Genomic DNA, 23,362 nt, shown 5'->3' with positions numbered 1-23,362 from the left:
GACCCTCTCAGAATCCTCCATAGCTCACGTAGTACGTAAGACAGGACTTCCCCCTGCTATGAAAAAGAGCGTCAAGCTATTATGACCTGCGCAACACTTCAAAAACGAAAGCGAAACCTATTTGTTTCAAGCCCAAAAAACCCAAACACACAGTCTATGAGCCTAAAAAATGCTCAAATTAAGCAAATATAAATCCCCAAACTGTTCAAATAATCTCCCTGAAGGAGATATTAACCCTTGATCCTATCAAGGTATAAAGGAGCCACACTGTGACCCTGTACAGCGTTTTAAATTGTATATATAAAAAACGGTCTTAACCTCCAGGATCCATGCTGTGGCACAGGCACAGCCTCTCAAGTGTGACAGTCTTTCAGCAGCGCTTCTGACATGGACTGGAGTGTGTAGCAGCAAGCAGTGAAACTCGTCAACACTGATTGCTCAGGAGCTGTTAGTGACAGTCTGGGTAGGCTCGCAGAAAAACTTTCCCTGCATCTCCAGACTCTAACTTTCATCAATACTCTCACTGAGAGGTTGACAAGATTACTTAAAACTCCAGTCCTTTCTCAAAGGGAACATACCCATTACAGGACCATTTAAATCTTCTGACACTTCTCTGCCACCTCCTATAGTGACGAAAGGCAAAGAATGACTGGGAGATAGAGAAAGTGGGAGGGATATTTAAGCCTTTGGATGGGGTGTATTTGCCTCCTCCTGGTGGCCAGGTATTGTATTTCCCAACAGTAAGGAATGAGGTTGTGGAGTCTTCCTGCCTTATGGAAGGAAAATAAATTTATATGACCAAAATTTCTGCAGAAAATCTGTTTGGACTAAAATGAGAAGGATGACTAGTACATGCCCTTATGTAAAAAAGGTTAAAGGGACACTAAATACATTTCATGCACCACCCTCTGAGGGAGGAGGAGATAACCCCAATACTATATTTATAAAATGTATTTAATGTTTAATTTCCCACCTCCCTCTAGTCATGGGTGCCGCCATGTTAAAATCTAGCTATCAATACATCCCCAGTCCTGACCTGTTTGCAGGTATTTGAAGGAGAGTTGCTGCATATGTGCAGAGTAGCCTTGGTTCTAAAATGGCAGTACTCATGATCAGAGGGTGGTGCACGAAATGTATTTAGTGTCCTTTTAACATAAGGGCCTTTACTAGTCATCCTTCTTATTTTAGCACAGACAGATTTCATGCAGATCAACACAACAAACTGTTCTATATCAAAGGATCTCTCCTATACATGCATTTAAGTCAAATCTATTTAAAATAAAATGTATGCTTTCCTGATAAATTATTTTCTTTCAGAATGATGATGGTCTAGAGTCTACGAGGTCAAGAACCCATACAATAGCTTTAAAAACCCTCCCAGCACCTCCCATCTCTCTCTAGTTTTACGTATAGCCGAGTAGAGAATAGGAAAGAAAGGTAGGAAAGGCAAAGCAGGGTCTATAGAGGTGACATTAGAACTGTCACCCATTAAGCCAGTGGGGGCCTGTGGACCATCATTATTCCAACAGAAAAGAAATTATCAGGTAAGCATACATTTTGTTTTCTGTAGTAAAATGATGATGGTCCACAGTCCTCCATTACATATGGGATTAATACCCAAGCTGATGGTCTATATTACAAACAGGGTGGGAAAATACGTTCTCTGACAGTTCCTATTTAACCAACACCATGGCCTGAAGAATGTTCCTGGCGAAAGCTGCTTGCAAAGAAGCAGACATCAAAAGGATTAAATTTGGAAAACGTATTTGGAGGACCATGTGGCAGCTTTGAAAATCTGTTCCATAGATGCATCATTTTTAAAGGCCCACAATGTTGCCACTGCTCTGGTAGGGTGAGCTGTAATACGTTTAGGAGGTGACTTACCCGCCACCAATTAAGCCTTGTGAATCACTTGTTTAAGTCAAGATGCCAATGCTACCTTAGTAACTTTTCTGTCCTTTATGATTCCCAGAGTAATGTACAAACAAACTAGAATTCTTTCTAAACTCTTTATTTGCTTGGAGATACAACTTCAAAGCTTTAACTACATTCAGATTATGTAACAATCTTTCCTTAGAGTTAGCAGGGTCTGGACAAAGAGAAGGAACAACAATTTCTTGATAGATGTTATTAGTCAAAACCACCTTTGGAAGAAAATCATATTTGGCAGAAGAGATAGCTAATAAGAAAGACAACAGCTTTATGTCTATGGAATGCACTGGTTCAAAGGGAAGACCCTGAAGAACTGAAAGAACTAGGTTCAAATTCCAGGGAGGAGACTTCTAACCAACACCTGAACAAAGGTCTGAAAAACAGCTAACGTTCTATGGCCATCTCGTAAGAACTGAAAAATTCTCAGAATCCGAAAGAAACACCAAGAGAATCCCTTAGAGGAGCACCACATAAAATAAGCTATCCAAATGTTGTGGTAAATCCTTGGAATCACAGGTTTCCTAGCCTGTATCACAGTTTCGATTACAGAGTCTGAAAATCCTCTAGGTCTAACTAGGCATTCAAACTCCACAACGTGAAAATTAGAGATTTGAGAGCCTGATGGAAAAGAGGACCTTGTTACGACAGGTCTTGTCTCAGAGGAAAATGCAACGGAGGCATTGCTGACATCTGTATTAGGTTCGTATACCATGTCCTGCGGGCCCAGGCTGGAGCAATTATTACCAATGCCGACTCGTGTTTGATCTGAGCAATGACTGTTGGCAGAAGAACTAATAGAGGAAACAGGTAAGCTAGATGGAATTCCCATGGATATACCAAGGCGTCTATCATGTGAGCCCTTTGATCTCTTGATCTTGCACAGTACTTTGGAAGTTTGTGATTTAAAGAGATAATAAACCCATTTTTTTTACGTTCATGATTCAGATAGAGCTTGCAATTTTAAGCAACTTTCTACTTTACTTCTACTATCAATTTTCCTTGGTTCTCTTGGTATCTTTATTTGAAAAAGCAATAATGTAAGCTTAGTAGCCAGCCCATTTTTGGTACAGACCCTGGTTAGCACTTGCTGATTGGTAGCTACATTGGCTACAACAATCAGCAAGCGCTACCCAGGTGCTGAACCAATAACAGGCCTATGCTTAAATTCCTGCTTTAAAAATAAAGATATCAAGACAACGAAGAAAAATTGATAATAGGAGTAAATAAAAAGTTGCTTAAAATTGCATGCTCTATCGATATTAAACCAAATTTTTCCTTTAAGTGTAAAGTCATCAGAACTATGTCTGGTAGGCCAAATTTGATTACCAGTTGATTGAATGCATCCTGATGGAGAGACCATTCTCCTGGATGGACTGATTGACGGCTGAGATAGTCTGGTTCACAATTGTTCACACCCGGAATGTTAAATGCTGATAGGGAGCATTGATTCCTCTCTGCCCAGGACACAATTTGAGAGACTTCCTGCATTGCCAGTGGACTGAGGGTAACCTCTTGATGATTGATATAGGCTACCGCTGTGATATTGTCAGACTGGAAACTGATACATTTCTCCTCCTTCAACAGAGGAAATGCCTGAAGAGCTCAAAGAAGGTTTATTGGTAACCTTGCCTCTAAAAGAGAGCAAACTCCTTGCACCCTTTGAGAAATCCAGACTGCCCCCCAGCCCAACAAACTTGCATTCGTAGTGACAATGCCCCAAAGAAAGACTGTGTCAACCAAGACAGAGATAGTCTGAAAGATTTATTGAGAGCTATTTGTTGCTCCAAATGTAGATAATTCTTTGACCACTGACTGAGCATGTATAGTCGAAGGGGACGAGTGAAAGTGGGGAAAAAGGAACCGCAGCTGAAGCATCTACCATAAGACCCACTACCTCCATACACTGAGCTACAGAGGACAATGGAGTACTCAGCAGGGAAAGACATGCTCTCTAGAGTTTCGACCTGCACGGTTCGGTTAGGAATAGATGCATACGGACTGAATCTATTATGACACCTTAAAATGTTAAGCAAATAAAAAGGGGAATAATTCCTGAAATATCCAAATAATAATCCTGAACTTGCAAGTGCTGTATAATAGGTGCTGATAGTAGTTATAAATGTCATTAGGATATAAATACACAAGTTCAAAGTACCCAATGTAATTTCAAAATCATGTATAAATGAACCGTGGTGCTAAATATTTGGAGACTTGCCAATATAAAGTTAAGCTAAACAGTTAGTATTTGATTCCCACACAAACATCAGGTAGTGACAGTGGCAAGACAACTGTTAAATCCAGAAACCGGCATGGGTAAAAAGCAAGAGAGATTAAATGAGCAAAGATGGGCAAACTTACTGTACTCTGAATCACAGGTTGTGCAAATGTTATACGATCAAATAAGTGCCAATGTGGTGAGTCTTTACCAGCAGCTTGCACACTCCCATGCTTCACGGATCTTTGGCGTCTCTAAACCTCGATCCCAGCCCGTGGTCCGGTCACATGACATGGTTATACCAATTAGGGAGTCTCCAAGAGCACAGCTTCTCCAATAGTCTTAAAAGACCACTGCTCTAGGCAAACACTCACATCCCAACAATTCTCAAAGGATCCACTCCAAATCAGCTCACTTGCACTGGTGCCAAGGTATAAAGTGCTTGACCAAGGGGGTGGTGGAAGAACCAATATGTCATGCTCCTCGCTTCTGCGGCTCTGTTGCTGCACTGCTTAGTAACATCCTTTGCCTCTATGCTGTCTCACTCTGCTGACACGCTCCCTGAAGCAGTCCCATTCTGCTGACGTCAGTCCGGGTTCAAATTCCGGGTCTTTCACCAGATGTCCGTTTGTTTTTTCTTGCTTTGGCTTTGTGAGTACTCATTTGGATATTTTGTTGCCTGATATTCTGTTAACGGACTTTGCTTGCTTGACCACGTCTCTGTTTAACCCTTTCAAACCTGAGGATACTTTGCTGCTTGATATACTGTTAACGGACTTTGCTTGCCTGACCACGTCTCTGCTTAAACCCTCTCAAATCTGAGTTTACCTTCTTGCTTGATCTCACGTTGCCAAATCATTGCCCGCCTGACTACGTCTATCCCTGACCCCTAATCTACTATCAAGCTTCCTGGTGGTATTTCCTGGAATCCTTGAGTACCAACTCACCTTGTTTCATTCTTTTCCTGTGAGGCTGTTGTGGGGTCAGGTCCTGGTTTATACTCAGTGTGCTAGTGTGTTGTTAATAATCATTCTAGCATTTGGGTCTGATTCGGGACTTTACCTAACCTGACACAATACTTATGGTAGACAAGTGTTATCTTATGATCAAAATAGATCACTTATGTGGAAGTGTAATTTAAGCCCCCTTGGATAAGGTATGTAATACCTGTGACCACAGAATTAAACGTGGATAAAATTTCAGCAGAGTCAAAAGCACTACATCTACTGTGGCCACACCTATACATGCCCTTAAAACTAATCCAAGAACTCTGATCCTGTATGACAGGTTTTAGAGTAGAGAGTAACAAAATATTGGCCTGAGACCGACCTTTCCTGTAAGAGCGTCTCATACCTTTGTCAACCACATTAACCAGTTTATCATCAGCTGCTAGAAGGGAAATGTGTTTACATATTTTGCATATCTGATCATACTGGGCCACTATAATCAGTCACAAAAGTGACACCCTCAAATATGTCTGTTTTTAATTATCTTGTAACCATTTCATCCAATCTAACATATCAACCTCTTTCTTAGCTTTGATGATAGTGGTGAGTAACCTCTTTGTTGTAGACAATGAGGCCCATTTATCAAGCTCCGTATGGAGCTTGTGGGCCAGAAACAGCAGTTATGAGGAGGCGGACAGGAATCGCCACAATTCAACCTGATCGAGTACAATCGGGTTGATTGACAGCTCCCTGCTGGCGGCCGATTGGCCGTGGGTCTGCAGGGGGCGGCGTTGCACCAGCAACTCTTGTGAGCTGCTGGTGCAATGCTAAATACGGAGAGCGTATTGCTTTCCGCATTCAGCAAGGTCTTGCGGACCTGATCTGCACTGTCGGATCAGGTCCGCAAGACCTTTGATAAATAGTCCTCTACGTGTTAGTGAACAAGCTTGTTTTTTATATGTTTCACTTTGTGAACAATTACGCTTCATGCAAACAAACTGACCCTTGGCTACTGCATATGGAATGTGCTTTGGGTGTCAACTAGCAGCATGTAATAGTGTATTTCCTGAAATTGGTTTCCTAAAGACATCAGTAACAATTATGTCACTCAAATTACGGGTTATGTTTACACCCAGAAAATTAATAGAGTTTCTATTAAATACAGAAGTTAACAAGATTGTGTTCATTGTCATTAATCCATTGGACAAATTGTTGAGCTTCCGCTTTCTCTCCATCACAAATTATTAAGAGATCATCTATGAATATCTTGAAAATATGAATATTTTTTACAAAGGGATTGTGATACGAGAAGATGTGGGACAATTCTCCCCAGCCAAGATAGAAATTGGCATAAGATCAGTGCAAATTTAGCCCCCATGGCGGTTCCACATTTCTGCAGATAGCACTGCCCTCAAATTCAAAATAGTTGTGAGATAGGAGAAAGTGGGTAACTTAAATAACAAAAGCCTGAAAATTCATGTGTATAATTCGAGAATTCAGAAAGAAAGAATTTTACGGCTTGAATGGCCATATGTGGTATTGTGGAATATAATGATGCAACATCTATGGTAAGTCAACTTAAAATGTTACCCTTATAGCAGGATATAACAAGCTTTTGGGATTATTAATCTTCCAACCATGGTTTTGGAGAAGTAATAGAAGCTAATGACAGAAGGAGCTTGCATCAGTATGTACAAATGATTTCCACCTTGAAAGTGGGAACCCTGACAAACATGATTAACTTCTTTAGGTCCCTTCCTTCTTTGGGACAATAAACAGATTGAAGTAAAACCCTTGACCCTGTTGAGATACTGGTACTGGGATAATTACCCCCATATCCTCTAATTTCCGAACACAAAGTAGAAATGCAGCCAAGTTTGGGAACATAAGACAGAAGGAATCTCGAGGAGGTCTGGACCTGAAGCCTATCCGATAACCCTGAGAAATGATGTTTCAAACTCAGGTGTCCTCCTTAAAAGAACAAATTCTGTTTTGGGGGCCGCACCTCCATGCTGATTTAATGGTGGTGTTGGACTATTTGCAAGCAATTCATTTACCCCCAGATGCCATTACTTCAGAGGTGAAATAAAGTACAAAATTATAGTCTCTTTTTGCTGTTGCGGACTTCCCATCAATGGGCCAGTGTCCTGAATAATGACCAAACTGAGCACCTGGAGAGAAGTGATAGATACTGAAGGTACCTTTAAAGCTAATTCTTCTTTGTAAATGGTAAAGGAGCAAGAAATTAAAGGTCCATAATTATTCAAAAATTGCATGCTGTAATCTGTTAGAGCATTTCATTTTAAGACTATAGACCCTGCTCTTATGTGTTTAACCCACACAAATGGTCCCAAGCGGAACCCCCCACTTATCCAATCAGCAGTGCTAGTAGCACGACTCAGATGTGCAACTAGTGCTGGCTTAGAGCATGTCATTTTTTCAACTATTATTGCCCTTTTACTAGATTAACTATAGTCTGGGGTCTGCTCGGAACTTATAGAAGGAAGTCAAGTACATAAATCTAAAATGAGACTTGGTTCTTTGCAAACGATAATGTTTAAACCTTACCCTAAATAAATTTTAGCAAGCAGCAATCACCCTTAAAACAATGACAAAGCAAGTGAAACCAACAAAACAAGTCCTTTTTTAGGAGCAAATGTATTTAGGTTAACATGAATGCTAATGTCCTAAATGTATAATACCTGGTATTATTACAGATATGTGTCTTAAAGGGATAGTAAAGTCCAAATTAAACGTTCATGATTCAGATAGGGCAAGCAATGTTAAATAAACTTTCTAATAACTTTTATCATCAAATTGGCGTTGTTCGCTTGGTATTCTTAGTTGAAAGCTAAACCTAGGTAGGCTCATATGCTTATTTCTAAGCTCTTGAAGACTCTTTTCTTAATGCATTTGACAGTTTTTCACAGCTAGAGGGCTAGAGTTTATGTGTTTCATATAAATAACATTGTGCTCATGGACGTGGAGTTATTTAAGAGTCAGCACTAATTGCCTGAAATGCAAATCTGTCAAAAGATCTGAGATAAGTAGGCAGTCTGCAAAAGCTTATATTCAAGGTAAATACAGAGGTAAAAAGTATATTTATATAACAGTGTTGGTTATGCAAAACTGGGAAATGGTAAATAAAGGGATTATCTATCTTTTTAAACAACATCATTTTTTATGTTTACTATCCCTTTAAGACTATGTGAACGCCTACAAGTATTGTTAACAGTGCATCAAAAGTAGCTGATGGTAAACTTTCCCCATTGTATGAACAGATCCAGAATATGAGCAATATTTATCAGTTTTATTCATCAGTTATAATGAAGATACCCTTTAACTTACTTTTTCATTTAGCAATGAAATTCGAATACCGTGTGCTACGGTCGCCCACTTCAAAAGTAATATTTTTTATGAGATAGTGGTTTGAACGGTTCTCCAATCGGAGCTTTAGCCATACGGCACTCACACAATTTTTTTATTTTTTTTTAAACTAGAGCACTGAATCGAGAACAGTTCAAACAGCTTACACAAAAATATTTGTTTTGAAGTGCAGCGGGGGATTTGAATTTCATTGCTACATTAAAAAGTTAGAACGTATCTTCATCACAACTGATGAATTAAACTGCATCTAAAATATTGCTAACATTACAGATCTGTTTATACAAAGGGGAATGTTTACCATCACTTTAAACCCATTTGAATAGGCTTAGAAGGTTATGTACAATTCCACAATCATTTATAATGTAACATCACTCACCTAAGTTTACAGCTACACAATGTATTCATAATTCTTCCATTCTGCCAATAAACTATTACATACCTATCTTGAAGTTAATGTATCCTTCCCCTCCACTCATCACGAGATTGCTTGATTTTCCTGTGTTGAATGATTCATTGATGCAACCTTGAAGATATTTTTTAGTTACTGAACTGAATGTAATAAAACATTTTGTTGTTGTTATTATAATCATCATTATTAGGAACTGAATTTAGAAAGCTAATGTGTATGCATTTGTATACCTGATAAATTATTTTCTTTCTTGGCAATGAGAGTCCACGAATTCCATTCATAACCTATGGGAAATACTTCACCTGGCCACCAGGAGGAGGCAAAGACAACCCAAACAGAGCATTGAAATTCCCCTCCCACTTCCCCTAACCTCCCAGTAGTTCTTTGTCTCATTCATGGAGATAGGCAGAGATGGAGGTGCTCTGCAGGATTAATTTTTGGAAACCATCAATGGATAGTTCCTAGAAGAGAGGGGTAAGGGAGTTACTGCTGATCTTTTTGTAAATCTCTCAGTACAGAATAGCTCATCAGTAGACCGGAGGTGTCGTAGGGAAGTTCCTGACCTCCCTCAGTAGGATTACATTGCTTGCTCCCTCAGCTTGTCCAGACCTGCTAGTTAAAGGGCACTAACTTTTGTGTCTTTTTCCGTCACAGGTCTGATGTAGAGCGGTCTACTGGAACAGCAGGGGTAAGTCCCTTTAAGCCCTTTATCTTTCCTCCTACTACAGGCTAGTTACCTAGTTTATATTGGGGCCTAGGGTTCACATATATTTTCTATATGACCACCGCATGCTTCCTCCAATGGCTAGTGCCTATTTTAAGTAGCCGGTGTGTCTGTGTGTGTGTGATCTTGATACTAAATTAATCTGTTAAACCTATCAGTGACAGTGTTGGTGCAGACGTTAGATTAGGATATCAGGAGTGTCACTGCGGCTCAGTGACCAGCAAACAGCCTTTGACGCCTGAGGTATGTTCAACTTTATCACAGTTAATATACCGGAGTACTCCTGTACAGGTATTGCCTTGATCTAAACCTGTCAGTGACAGTGTTGGTGGAAGCAGCGCTGTTAGTTAGCTTTCCTGCGGCGACCCAAGGGTTAAATACTTTGCCTTCGCAGGACAGTTTGTTTTTAGCGTGTGCTCCGCTTTTCCCCCAGCTTCAGAGTCTTTGGTGGATTGCGACTCAGCGTAAAAGAACACTGGGGGTGAGCTAAATACAAATTAATTATAATAGCACAGACTGGGTTGCCCATTTGTTTAGTCAGCATGGGCGACAAGGGTTTTAAACATTTAATTTTTAACATTAGATGTGAAGATTATTGACCAAGCTAAAACCTTGTCTGTGTACCATATGGGGCAAAGTTTCCTGGTCTCAGGGCAGTAGGTTTAGCGCATTTTCTATTTGAACCAGTTCCAGGACTAACTTTTTTTCTGTCCATAATCAAAGATTTGTGCACTGCTGCATTATCAATGGGATTAATCAGATGATTTATCCCTTCAGATCCCTTTCAGATTCCTTTAGTTTTGAGTGCCAATCTTATTTATTTCCCTTGCATATCTGATATCCCAGTGGGGTAAACTTGTTTCATTGTAAGTTTCCTGGTTTAGAAACTAATGTATCATAATCCAAAGGTGACTGATGTCACTAAAGTTAAGTCAATAAATCATTTTGTCTGGGGTTAGACCTTATGGGGGTGTTTTATTTTCCTCACATTTGGGAAAATCTTCCTCTTTGTACTGTTCTCTTAATTTATTGTGTTTGCCCTATTGAAAATTCATATGGCTATGTAGATAATTGTATATTGATTATATGCCATTTCTACAAATTTTCATTACACTGCATTTTAGGTAAATTGCTGTGAATGGACTACTATCACTACATACACTGTGCTTTAAGTCCTTTACTGATATCATCAGTACTCATGTTATGGCAAAATCTCCAATTATATGTTTCTGGATGGTTCTGTTTGTATTCAGTTATAGTGCTTAAAACTATATCTTCTGTTTGCCAAGCTCTCGTGTATTTTACTATATATGTTTTGATTGTGCAGTATTAACTTTATTGCTGCAGGTCGGGTGGTTACTGCAATATGTATATTCATTTTCTGTATTGCAGTCCTGGTTTCTCAGTACTGGCTAATTTATATAGACCGGACTATTTTTGGCCACATATCTGTTTATTTATTGTATTGCAGAATTTTGTTGGCACAATTTTCACCCTAGCTAAATGCACTACTATCCCACGCTGGAAGACAGCACATCTTTTAAGGTCCCAATGGATAGGAAATTAGAAGGATATCTGAGAAAGGTCTTCCTTCACGAAGGTTTGCTTTTCCAACAAGTTGTGGGCATTGCTGTGGTGGCTGGGGCTGCCACCTTTCGGTGCAACTCTTTAGCTGAACTGATTTTGTTAGAATCCCCTTTGGAGGATATCCAAGACCGAATCAGGCCTTAAAACAGCCATTCAATAGTGATGCCATTACTCAAATCATTCTTCACAATGCCAAGAACTCTAGCTTTGCTGTGGTAGCTAGGAGAGCTCTCTGGCTAAAGTCTTGGTCAGCAGACATATTTAGCCTTTAATGGAAAGCTCTTGTTTGGTCCAGGCCTGGATTCCATCATTTCTACTGTTACTGGCGTAAAGGGTGCCTTCTTCAGGATAAGAAATCTAGAACAAAAGTACAGGAGGGTTGCTGTGTATGAAAGCACTCACCAATATCACATATCACGACTAGAGGAGCTGACCTCTCACAGCTCCCGCCATGGCACAATGGAGAGTGGGCGTAGTGGAAAATGTAGAACCCAGTGCAGCTACAAGCGTGTCTTCTCCACACGCTAAAAAATGTAACAAAGTCCCAATAAATTTACCCCAGACAAGTCAGCATGAAGTAGGTGGAAGGTTCTCTGTTTTAGGAGGTTTGGGCTCAGTTCATTCAGGGGCCGGACCTTCTGGCTCAGGGTCCGTTCTTGTATAAAAATCTAGATTCTCTGAGGCTGACTGCATGGAGATTAAATAAATAATTTTGTTTCAGAGGATTATTTGAGGAGGTGTTTGATACTTTGGTTCAGGCACGAAAGCCCGTTACCAGACGCATTTACCATAAGGTGTGGAGGGCTTATCTGTCTTGGTGTGCAGAATGTGGCACAAGGTGAAGACTGTGTATATCCTTCAGTTTCTATAAGATGGTTTGGAGAAGGGCCTGTCTGCTAGTTCTCTTAAAGGTCAGATTTCTACTCTTTTTGCATTGTTGCATAAGAGGTTGGCTTGTTTGCCAGATGTTCAATAGTTTGCTCAAGCTATGGTTTTCAAACCTATTGCTCCTACATCGAGTCTTAATCTTATTCTTAAAGTTCTTCAGCAGTCTCTGTTTGAGCCTATGCATTCTATTGATATTAAGTTACAACCTTGGAAAAGCCATTTTCTCCGATCGTAGAGTTTCGGAATTGTCTTCCCTCTTGTGGGATCCGCCTTATCTGGTGTTCCATTTGGATAAGGCTGTACTTTTGGACAAAGAGAGGGTTTTTACCTAAGGTTGTTTCAACTCATAATATCAATCAAGAAATTTATGTTCACTCTCTTTGTCCCAATCCTTATTCTTCCAAGGAGAGGTTATGGCATAATCTGGATGTTGTTACAGCTTTAAAGTTTTATCCTGTTTTCTGGAAAGCGCAAGGGTCAGAAAGCCAAAGAAGTTAATATATCCTTTTGGCTCAGAAGTTTTTTTTACATGGCTTAAATAGAAGTGAGTCAGTAGCGTCTACTTCCTGGGCCTTCAAGAATGAGGCTTCAGTTGAACAGATCTGTAAGGTTGCCACCTAGCCTTAGTTAGATAATGTATTGAAATTTGACCAATTTGATGTTTTTGCCTCAGCAGAGGCATCTATTGGGAGAAAGGTTCTTCAAGTGGTAGTCCCTAGTATTTAAGGACTGCCTTTCCCTCCCTAAAATGTTCGTGGACTCCACAGTTTGGGTATTGGTTTCCCATAGGTTATGAATGGAATTCATGGACTCTCACTGCCATTAGAAAGAAAATATAATTTATGCTTACCTGATAAATTATTTTCTTTCTTGACAGTGAGAGTCCACAAATCCGTCCTGACATAGTGTAGTGGCAGCAGTCTTATGGCACCTCTTTACCCCTTTTATCCCTCTACTTTTCCTTATCCTCGGCTTGAACTACTGAGAGGGTAGGGGAAGTGGGAGGGATATTTAAATGCTCTGTTTGGAGTGTCTTTGCTGCCTCCTGGTGGCCAGGTGATTTATTTCCCATAGGTTATGAATGGAATTTGTGGACTCACACTGACAAGAAAGAAAATAATTTATCAGGTATGCATAAATTATGTTTTTTAGGAAAAGATCAAAGAAATATCCCCTACTATCAGTCCGGCATATAGAGGACATAGAAGACAAACAACCATAGTCTGGGAGTCCAGGTAATAAGCCAGTGAGAATGCATGGAGATACGGTGACCTGACAGTTAATCCCAAGAGACCTCATGCTAATATAGTTTAGCATAACTGTTTTATTTCAGCACCAGGCTCATGATTCTGATCTGATTGTGATAATGACAGTTTTATGTATTGTCTGTAAAATTAAGAAAGGATACAGCCCCTTCAATTTAATAAGGAGACTCTTTAACACTAAGGGGGACTCATTATGTTAAAGGCACATTGTACCATCTATGTCAAACAGCAGCATGTTGATATTTTTTTGCCTGAAAATGTGAAGTAAAGGCTTTTAAAACTTAAACTAATACGACAGTCTCAGTAGTGTATTTCGTTGCTCGGTTGCTAATGTGTACTTACTGCTAATAATGCTTACTCAGAAAATGGTACATTCTACTTATTTATTGGCTGATATGTACTTACTGCTTCTACTACTAATGCTCACTGTGTAAAAAGGTACTTCCTACTAATGCTCATTGGCTGATATGTATTTACTACTAATGCTTACTGAATAAATGCTACATTCTACTAATGCTCATTGGCTAATATGTACTTACTGAGTAAGAAGTACGTCCTACAAATTGGCTGATTTGTAATTACTACTGCTAATGCAGAGGTACATTCTTCTAATGCTCATTGGATGATATATACTTACTACTAATAATGTTAACTAAGTAAATGGTACTTCCTACTAATATTTACAGAGTAAGAGGTACTTCCTACTGATGCTCGTTGGCCAATATGTAATTGCTACTGCTAATGCTTAAAGAGTAAGTGTCACTTCCTACTAATGCTCATTGGTTGATATGGACTTAATACTAATGCTTACAGAGTAAGAGGTACATCCTACTAATGTACATTGGTCGAAAAAGAAATAAGAAATAAAAGGGATGAAAAAAAGGATAGAATTGGATCCCAACTATAAAGATTAAGCAACAACAAAACCACAATATTGCTATATAGAATAGCTATGAATATAAAATATAAACAAATTGAATAAATCACCAGTTCAGAATACAATAAAAAACTTTCCCTTTTGACATAAGTCCAGTGCAGCTTTTTTCACCAAATATGTTTTTCAGGCCAAGTGGAGTAGGGTAGAAACTGCATTCTGAAAGATAGAAACAAGCGCAACTAGACTCAAGCGTTCTCTAAACGTCCTGCGTTCCCTTGCTGTACTCACAGGTATCTGATGTAAACAAGATCCTGTTTGAAACTTTATTTATAAGAGCGAGTGATCAGTGTAATTGAACATTTCCACTTGAGAAAGTCTGCACGCTAGCGGACGAAACGTGGAGGTGTGCAGAGCCCCACAAACTTCCGTAGCCCTCGAATGGATGTTAGCAAACTACGTCCTGGCAGTTTTAAACAGGATCTCGTTTCCATCGTATACCTGATAGTACAGCAAGGGAACGCAGGACACGCAGAGAAGGGAAGGACATTAAAGCTTAACGGGACAGTACATGAGGACGGATGTTTACCATGTTTAAGGATCGACTGATGTTTTTATCCTGTAAGAGCAACATTAAAGCGCTTGTTATGTTATTTTAACATTACGCTAGAGTCCGGTTGTGCTTGTTTCTATCTTTCAGAATTAAAGTGAATGTAAAGTCACCCTTATTGCTAATCGTCATATTATTAATCATCAAAAAACTAATTTATGTAAGAACTTACCTGATAAATTCATTTCTTTCATATTGGCAAGAGTCCATGAGCTAGTGACGTATAGGATATACAATCCTACCAGGAGGGGCAAAGTTTCCCAAACCTCAAAATGCCTATAAATACACCCCTCACCACACCCACAATTCAGTTTAACGAATAGCCAAATAGTGGTGTGAAAAAGAAAGGAGTAAAAAGCATCAACAAAGGATTTTGAAAGTAATTGTGCTTTATACAAAAAAATCATACCCACCATAAAAAGGGTGGGCCTTATAGACTTTTGCCAATATGAAAGAAATGAATTTATCAGGTAAGTTCTTACATAAAAGAAAATGTATGCTTACCTGATAAATGTATTTCTTTTTAGACACGATGAGTCCACAGATTTCATCCTTACTTGTGGGATTTCACCTCCTGGTTGCAGGAGGAGGCAAAGAGCACCACAGCAGAGCTGCTATATATAGCTCCTCCCTTCCCCGCCACTCCAGTCATTCGACTGAAGTTTAGGAAGAGAAAGGAAAAGCCAAGGTGCAGAGGTGTCTGAGACAGGTTATTTGTTTTTGTAAACTTCAGAGAACAGGGCGGGTCGTGGACTCATTGTGTCTAAAAATAAATTAATTTATCAGGTAAGCATTCATTTTCTTTTCTTTTTAAAGACACGATGAGTCCACGGATTTCATCCTTACTTGTGGGATACAATACCAAAGCTAGAGTACACGGATGATAAAAGGAGGGACAAGACAGGTAACCTAAATGGAAGGCACCACTGCTTGAAGAACCTTTCTCCCAAAAACAGCCTCAGCAGAGGCAAAAGTATAGAATTTGTAAAATTTAGAAAAAGTGTGAAGGGAGGACCAAGTTGCAGCCTTGCAAATCTGTTCTACAGAAGCTTCATTTTTTAATGCCCATGAGGAAGCAACAGCCCTAGTGGAATGAGCCGTAACCCTTTCAGGAGGCTGTTGTCCAGCAGTCTCATATGCAAAACGGATGATACTCTTCAGCCAAAAAGAAAGAGAGGTAGACGTAGCTTTCTGACCCTTACGTTTCCCAGAGAAAACGACAAACAAAGAAGACGACTGACGAAATTCCTCAGTCGCTTGTAAATAAAATTTCAATGCACGGACCCTGTCCAAAGTGTGTAAAAGACATTCCTTTTGAGAAGAAGGATTAGGACACAGGGTAGGAACAATCATCTCTTGATTAATGTTCCTGCTTGAGACAACCTTAGGAAGGAACCCTAGGTTAGTACGTAAAACTACCTTATCTACGTAGGCAAAGAGAATGACTGGAGTGGGAGGGAAGGGAGGAGCTATATATAGCAGCTCTGCTGTGGTGCTCTTTGCCTCCTCCTGCTGACCAGGAGGTGAAATCCCACAAGGATGAAATCCGTGGACTCATCATGTCTTTAAAAAGAAATTATGTTTTCTTTCATGTAATTGGCAAGAGTCCATGAGCTAGTGACGTATGGGTTAGCAATACCCAAGAAGTGGAACTCCACGCAAGAGTCACTAGAGAGGGAGGGATAAGATAAAAACAGCCATTTCGCTGAAAAAAATTAATCCACAACCCAAATATAAGTGTATTCTCATAAATGAAAGGAAAAACTTAAATCATAAGCAGAAGAATCAAACTGAAACAGCTGCCTGAAGAACTTTTCTACCAAAAACTGCTTTCGAAGAAGCAAATACATCAAAATGGTAGAATTTAGTAAATGTATGCAAAGAAGACCAAGTTCAAATCTGATCAACTGAAGCTTCATTCTTAAAAGCCCACGGAGCCTACTAGAGACTGATCTAGTAGAATGAGCTGTAATCCTCTGAGGTGGGGCCTGACCCGACTCCAAATAAGCGTGATGAGTCAAAAGCTTTAACCACGATACCAAAGAAATGGCAGAAGCCTTTTGACCTTTCCTGGAACCAGAAATGGCAGAAGCCTTCTGACCTTTCCTGGAACCAGAAAGGATAACAAATAGACTAGAAGTCTTCCTGAAATCTTAGTAGCTTCAACATAATATTTCAGAGCTCTCACCACATCCAAAGAATGTAAGGATCTCTCCAAAGAATTCTTAGGATTAGGACACAAGGAAAGGACAACAATTTCTCTATTTATTATGTTAGAATTCACAACCTTAGATAAGAAATTAAATGAAGTCCACAAAAACTGCCTTATCCTGATGAAAATCAGAAAGGAGATTCACAAGAGAGCAAATAATTCAGAAACTCTTCTAGCAGAAGAGATGGCCAAAAGAAACAACACTTTCCAAGGAAGTATTTAAATGTCCAAAGAATGCATAGGCTCAAATGGAGGAGCCTGTAAAGCCTTTAAAACCAAATTAAAACTCCAAGAAGGAGAGATTGATTTAATGACAGGCTTGATATGAACCAAAGCCTGAACAAAACAGTGCATATCAGGAAGCTTTGCAATCTTCCTGTGAAATAAAACAGAAAGAGCAGGGATTTGTCCCTTCAAGGAACTTGCAGACAAACCCTTATCCAAACTATCCTGAAGAAACTGTAAAATTCTAGGAATTCTAAAAGAATACCAAGAGAATTTATGAGAAAAACACCATGAAATGTAAGTCTTCTAAACTCGATAATAAATCTTTATAGAAACAGAATTACGAGCCTGCAACATAGTATTAATCACAAAGTCAGAGAAACCTCTATGACTAAGCACTAAGCGTTCAATTTCCATACCTTCAGATTTCAAGATTTGAAATCCTGATGGAAAAAAACGGAACTTGAAACAGAAGGTCCGGCCTTAATGGAAGTGGCCAAGGTTGGCAACTGAATATCCGAACAAGAGCCGCATACCAAAACCTGTGAGGCCATGCTGGAGCCACCAGCAGCACAAACGATTGCTCCATGATGATTTTGAAGATCACTCTTGGAAGAAAAACTAAAGGCAGGAAAAATATAAGCAGGTTGATAACACCAAGGAAGTGTCAACGCATCCACTTCTTCCGCCTGAGGATCCCTGGACCTGGACAGGTACCTGGGAAGTTTCTTGTGAAGCCATCAGATCTATTTCTGAAAGACCCCACATATGAACAACCTAAGAAAACACATCTGGATGGAGGGATTACTCCCCGGATGTAAAGTCTGACGGCTGAAATAATCCGCTTCCCAATTGTCTATACCTGGGATATGAACCACAGAAATTAGACAGGAGCTGGAATCCGCCCAAGCAAGTATCCGGGATACTTCTTTCATAGCTTAAGGACTGTGAGTCCCATCCTGATGATTGACAAATGCCACAGTTGTGATATTGTCTGTCTGAAAACAAATGAACGGTTCTCTCTTCAACAGAGGCCAAATCTGAAGAGCCCTGAAAATCGCACGGAGTTCCAAAATATTGATTGGTAATGTCGCCTCTTGAGATTTCCAAACCCCTTGCACTGTCAGAGATCCCCAAACAACTCCCCAACCTGAAAGACTCGCATCTGTTGAGATCACAGTCCAGGTTGGACTAACAAAAGAGGCCCCTAGAACTATACGATGGTGATTTAACCACCAAGTCAGAGATAGTCGAATATTGGGATTTAAGGATATCAATTGTGATATCCTTAAAAAAAACCTGCACCATTGGTTCAGCACACAAAGCTGGAGAGGTCTCATATGAAAACGAGCATAAGAGGATCGCGTCCGATGCTGCAGTCATGAGACCTAAAACTTCCATGCACATAGCTACTGAAGGGAAAGACTGAGACAGAAGGTTCTGACAGGCAGCAACCAATTCAAAACGTCTTTTGTCTGTTAGAGACGGAGTCATGGACACTGAATCTATCTGGAAACCTAAAAAGGTGACCCTTGTCTGTGGAATCAAAGAACTTTAGTAAATTGATCCTCCAACCATGTTTTCGAAGAAACAACACTAGTTGGTTCGTGTAAGATTCTGCAATATATAAAGACTGAGCTAATACCAAGAAATCGTCCAAATAAGGAAACACCGCAATACCCCGCTCTCTGATTACAGAGAGTAGGGCACCAAGAATCTTAGAAAAGATTATTAGAGCTGTCGCTAGGCCAAAAGGAAGAGTGACAAATTGGTAAAGCTTGTCTAGAAAAGAGAATCTCAGAAACTGAAAATGAACTGGATGAATCAGAATATGAATATATGCACCCTGTAAGTCTATGGTGGACATATAATGCCCTTACTGAACAAAAGGCAGAATAGTCCTTATAGTTACCATTTTGAAAGTTGGTACTCTTACATAACGATTCAAAAAAAATTCAGATCCAGAACTGGCCTGAATGAATTTTCTTTCTTTGGGACAATGAATAGATTTGAATAAAACCCCAAACCCTGTTCTTGAAACGGAACTGGCATGATTACCCCTGAAACTCCAGGTCTGAAACACACTTCAGGAAAACCTGAGCCTTTACTGGATTTGCTGGAATGTGTGAGAGAAAATATCTTCTCACAGGAGGTCTTACTCTGAATCCTATTCGGTACCCCTGAGAAATCTTAATCTGCCCCCTACCAGCTGAGCTGGAATGGGGGCCGAACCTACATGCGGACTTAGGGGCTGGCTTTGGTTCCTTAAAAAGCTTGGATTTAATCCAACTTGAAGAAAATTTCCAATTGGAAAGAGATTCCTTAGAGGAAGGAATAGGTTTCTGTTCCTTATTTAGTCGAAAGGAACGAAAACGGTTAGAAGCTTTAGATTTACCCTTAAGTCTTATCCTAAGGCAAAAAACTCCCTTCCCCCAGTGACAGTTGACATAATCAAATACAACTGAGAACCAAATAACTTATTACCTTGGAAAGAAAGCGATAGCAATCTGGACTTAGAAGTCATGTCAGAATTCCAAGATTTAAGCCACAAAGCTCTTCTAGCTAAAATAGCTAAAGACATAGATTTAACTTCAATTTTGATGAAAAAAAAAAAATGACATTACAAATAAACTGAATAGCATGTTGAAGCAAGCGAACAATGCTAGACAAATCATAATCCAATTCTTGTTGCGCTAATTTTCCAACCAAAAAGTTGTTGCAGCTGCAACATCAGCCAAAGAAAATGCAGGCCTGAGAATATGACCCGAATATAAATAGGCTTTCTTTAGATAAGATTCAAGTTTCCTATCTAAAGGATCTTAAAAAAGAAGTACCATCTTCCATAGGAATAGTAGTACGCTAAGCAAGAGCAGAGATAGCCCCATCAACTTTGGGATCTTTTCCCAAAACTCCAATGTAACTGCTGGCAAAGGATACAAAAACCTTTAAAGAAGTAATAAAAGAAGTACCAGGCCTATTCCATTCCTTAGAAATCATATCAGAAATAGCATCAGGAACTGGAAAAACCACAGGAGGTTTATAAACAGAATTTAAACGTTTACTAGTTTTAATATCAAGAGGACTGGTCTCCTCAATATCCAATATAATCAACACTTCTTTAACAAAGAACGAATGTACTCCATTTTAAATAAATAAGTAGATTTGTCAGTGTCAATATCTGAGGAAGGATCTTCTGAATCAGATAGATCCTCATCAGAGGAGGATAATTCAGTATGTTGTTGGTCATTTGAAATTTCATCAACTTTATGAGAAGTTTTAAAAGACCTTTACATTTATTAGAAGGCGGGATGGCAGACAAAGCCTTCTGAATAGAATCAGTAATAAATTCTTATAAATTCACAGGTATATCATGTACATTAGATGTTAAAGGGACAGCAACAGGCAATGTACTATTACTGATGGACACATCCTCTGCATGTAAAAATTTATCATGACAACTTATTACAAACCACAGCTGGAGATATAATCTCCACAAGATTACAACAAATGTACTTAGCTTTGGTAGAACTGTTATCAGTCCGCAGGGTTCCAACAGTAGTTTCTGAGACAGGATCAGATTGAGACATCTTGCAAATGTAAGAGAAAAAACAACATATAAAGCAAAATTATCAATTTCCTTATATGGCAGTTTCAGGAATGGGAAAAAAATGAAAATAGCATAGAAAAGAGAAATTTTTTTGGCGCTAACAATATCCGGAAATGACACACTCGCGTCATTGAAGACGCAACCTTGTGAAAGGACTCGGCATCGACAAAGACGCCAGAAATGACGAATTTGCGTCATCGAACGTAACTTTGCGGCAAAAAAAAATCTCGCACCAAAAATGACGCAATATACTTTGGCATTTCGCGCCTTCGTGAGCCTAATTCTGCCCGCGAATTTAAAATGACAGTCAATTGAAAAAAAAAGACTATACCCCAGGTAAGAAATACATTTTCCTAAAAAATGCATTTCCCAGATATGAAAAATGACAGTCTGCAAAAGGAAATATACTGAAACCTGAATCATGGCAAATATAAGTACATTACATATATTTAGAACTTTATATAAATACATAAAGTGCCAAACCATAGCTGAGAGTGTCTTAAGTAATGAAAACATACTTACCAAAAGACACCCATCCACATATAGCAGATAGCCAAACCAGTACTGAAACGGTTATCAGTAGAGGTAATGTTATATGAGAGTATATCATCAATCTGAAAAGGGAGGTAGGAGATGAATCTCTATGACCGATAACAGAGAACCTATGAAATAGATCTCCCGTGAGGAAAACCATTGAATTCAATAGGTGATACTCCCTTCACATCCCTCTGACATTCACTGTACTCAGAGGAATCAGGCTTCAAAATGCTGAGAAGCGCAAATCAACGTAGAAATCTTAGCACAAACTTACTTCACCACCTCCATAGGAAGCAAAGTTTGTAAAACTGAATCGTGGGTGTGGTGGGGGGTGTATGTATAGGCATTTTGAGGTTTGGGAAACTTTGCCCCTCCTGGTAGGATTGTATATCCCATACGTCACTAGCTCATGGACTCTTGCCAATTACATGAAAGAAATAAGTGTGACTTTAATTCATCGTTTTGTTATTTATTATTTATAAAAGGCATAAATTTACCTTGATATATGTTTATTCTGTGCCTCGATTCCTCCGCCCACCATTTTGTCCCAATTTTGCCTTTTAATTGACAACAGGGATTTCAAATCAATTGAAATAGATTTAGAATTTATTTTTATGAAATATATGACATACACGTAAATGGCAAACATCTAAAGAACAGCCTAATGATTTTCATGAGGATAGTTTAGATATACCATACACAACAGTATATAAAAAGAGTAACTACAAAGGAAATAAATGAGAGACAAGTTAACGTCTTACCTGGAACAGATGCAAAAAATTTTACGGCATCTCTGTGACCATGGAAGCAGACCTGGGCATTCTCCATTGAGCAATATGGGCCCATTTGAGAGGCGGAATGCTGGGAGCTTTGTTCTTTATCCGAGCTTTCTCTGCACAGAATTTCTAATTACACAAGGGCAAAAGCAAAACTATTAGATGCATACTTGCAAGAGGATACCATATACTCGTAAAAGCAACCCAGAAGCCTACAGCTGCCACAGCTCACTTACTGGACTCAAGCTTGCAGTATTTGTACTTACCTTTAGAAACGGGATAGATATGATGACGCCACTGGTTGTTCCAACCCACAAACGGTTACAGAACGTCGATAGAGCGGAGACTTGTGCCATGTACAAACTTACATTGCTGGAACCTGCCATAAATAAAGTATTTTATGCAATGTTTATCCATCTGAAGTGGAACACTCCATTCTCATCTAATAATCAAGACATTTGTGTCAATAAAGTTGTAGACCTTTGCCTCTAACTTTAGTCCTTAAAACAAATGTGTCCATTGAGCGGTTCAGTGGTAGAATTAATATCTTTCACAAGACTGTCAAAAAGTTTATGAATAAGGCTGAAATATAGATGGAGCACAAAACCTGTTTGCATGCTTTCAGCTGACTCCAATAAGGGAAAAAAAATAAATGAGCTCTATGCTTATTAAGCAATCACTGTGTAGACTGCTGTAGTGTTGTAGGATCAGAGTTCAGAAACCTGTAGGATCCCCTCCAAACCCTAAAGCTATCAGAGTTCAATTATAGGAAAAGCAAACAAATGTTTTATGCAGAATTACATTTTGTGTTTAATGTCTTCCATCTCTTTAAATACCTGCTGTTAGTATGAATGTAATTATTGTAATCACTTTTTAAATTAGATCTTTGCCTGAAAATGTCTTCTTTTTACCTAAATGTTATGATCTTGGAAATTAATTTTGTCCTTTTAAATTTTGTTATTAAATTAGTATATACAATGTATGTTTGTACATTAAATTTAAAAAATATATATATAGATTTTCCTTGTTACAATTTCAAATTATAGCCACATATATAATACATATATATATATATATTTTTTTTTTTTTTGTTTAAAAAGATAATCCCTTTATTACCTATTCCCCAGTTTTGCATAACCAACACCGTTATAGTAATATACTTTTTAC

At 39.0% G+C, this 23,362-nt stretch overlaps 1 protein-coding gene across 1 annotated transcript in view; it reads right to left on the bottom strand.

Annotated features, from left to right (window-relative positions):
• The window catches only part of LOC128638588 (C-Jun-amino-terminal kinase-interacting protein 4-like), a 297,523-nt gene that overhangs the window by 5,817 nt on the left and 268,344 nt on the right, over positions 1–23,362 (bottom strand). The window contains 3 exon segments of the mRNA XM_053690636.1: positions 8,921–9,004; positions 22,181–22,294; positions 22,428–22,574. Of these exon segments, the coding sequence (XP_053546611.1) occupies positions 8,921–9,004; positions 22,181–22,294; positions 22,428–22,574 (345 nt within the window).

Source organism: Bombina bombina, chromosome 8 (assembly GCF_027579735.1).
Source record: "Bombina bombina isolate aBomBom1 chromosome 8, aBomBom1.pri, whole genome shotgun sequence".
Lineage (NCBI taxonomy): Eukaryota > Metazoa > Chordata > Amphibia > Anura > Bombinatoridae > Bombina > Bombina bombina.
The sequence above is the reverse complement of the archived record's forward strand: the minus strand, read 5'-3'. Positions and strand labels throughout refer to the sequence as shown.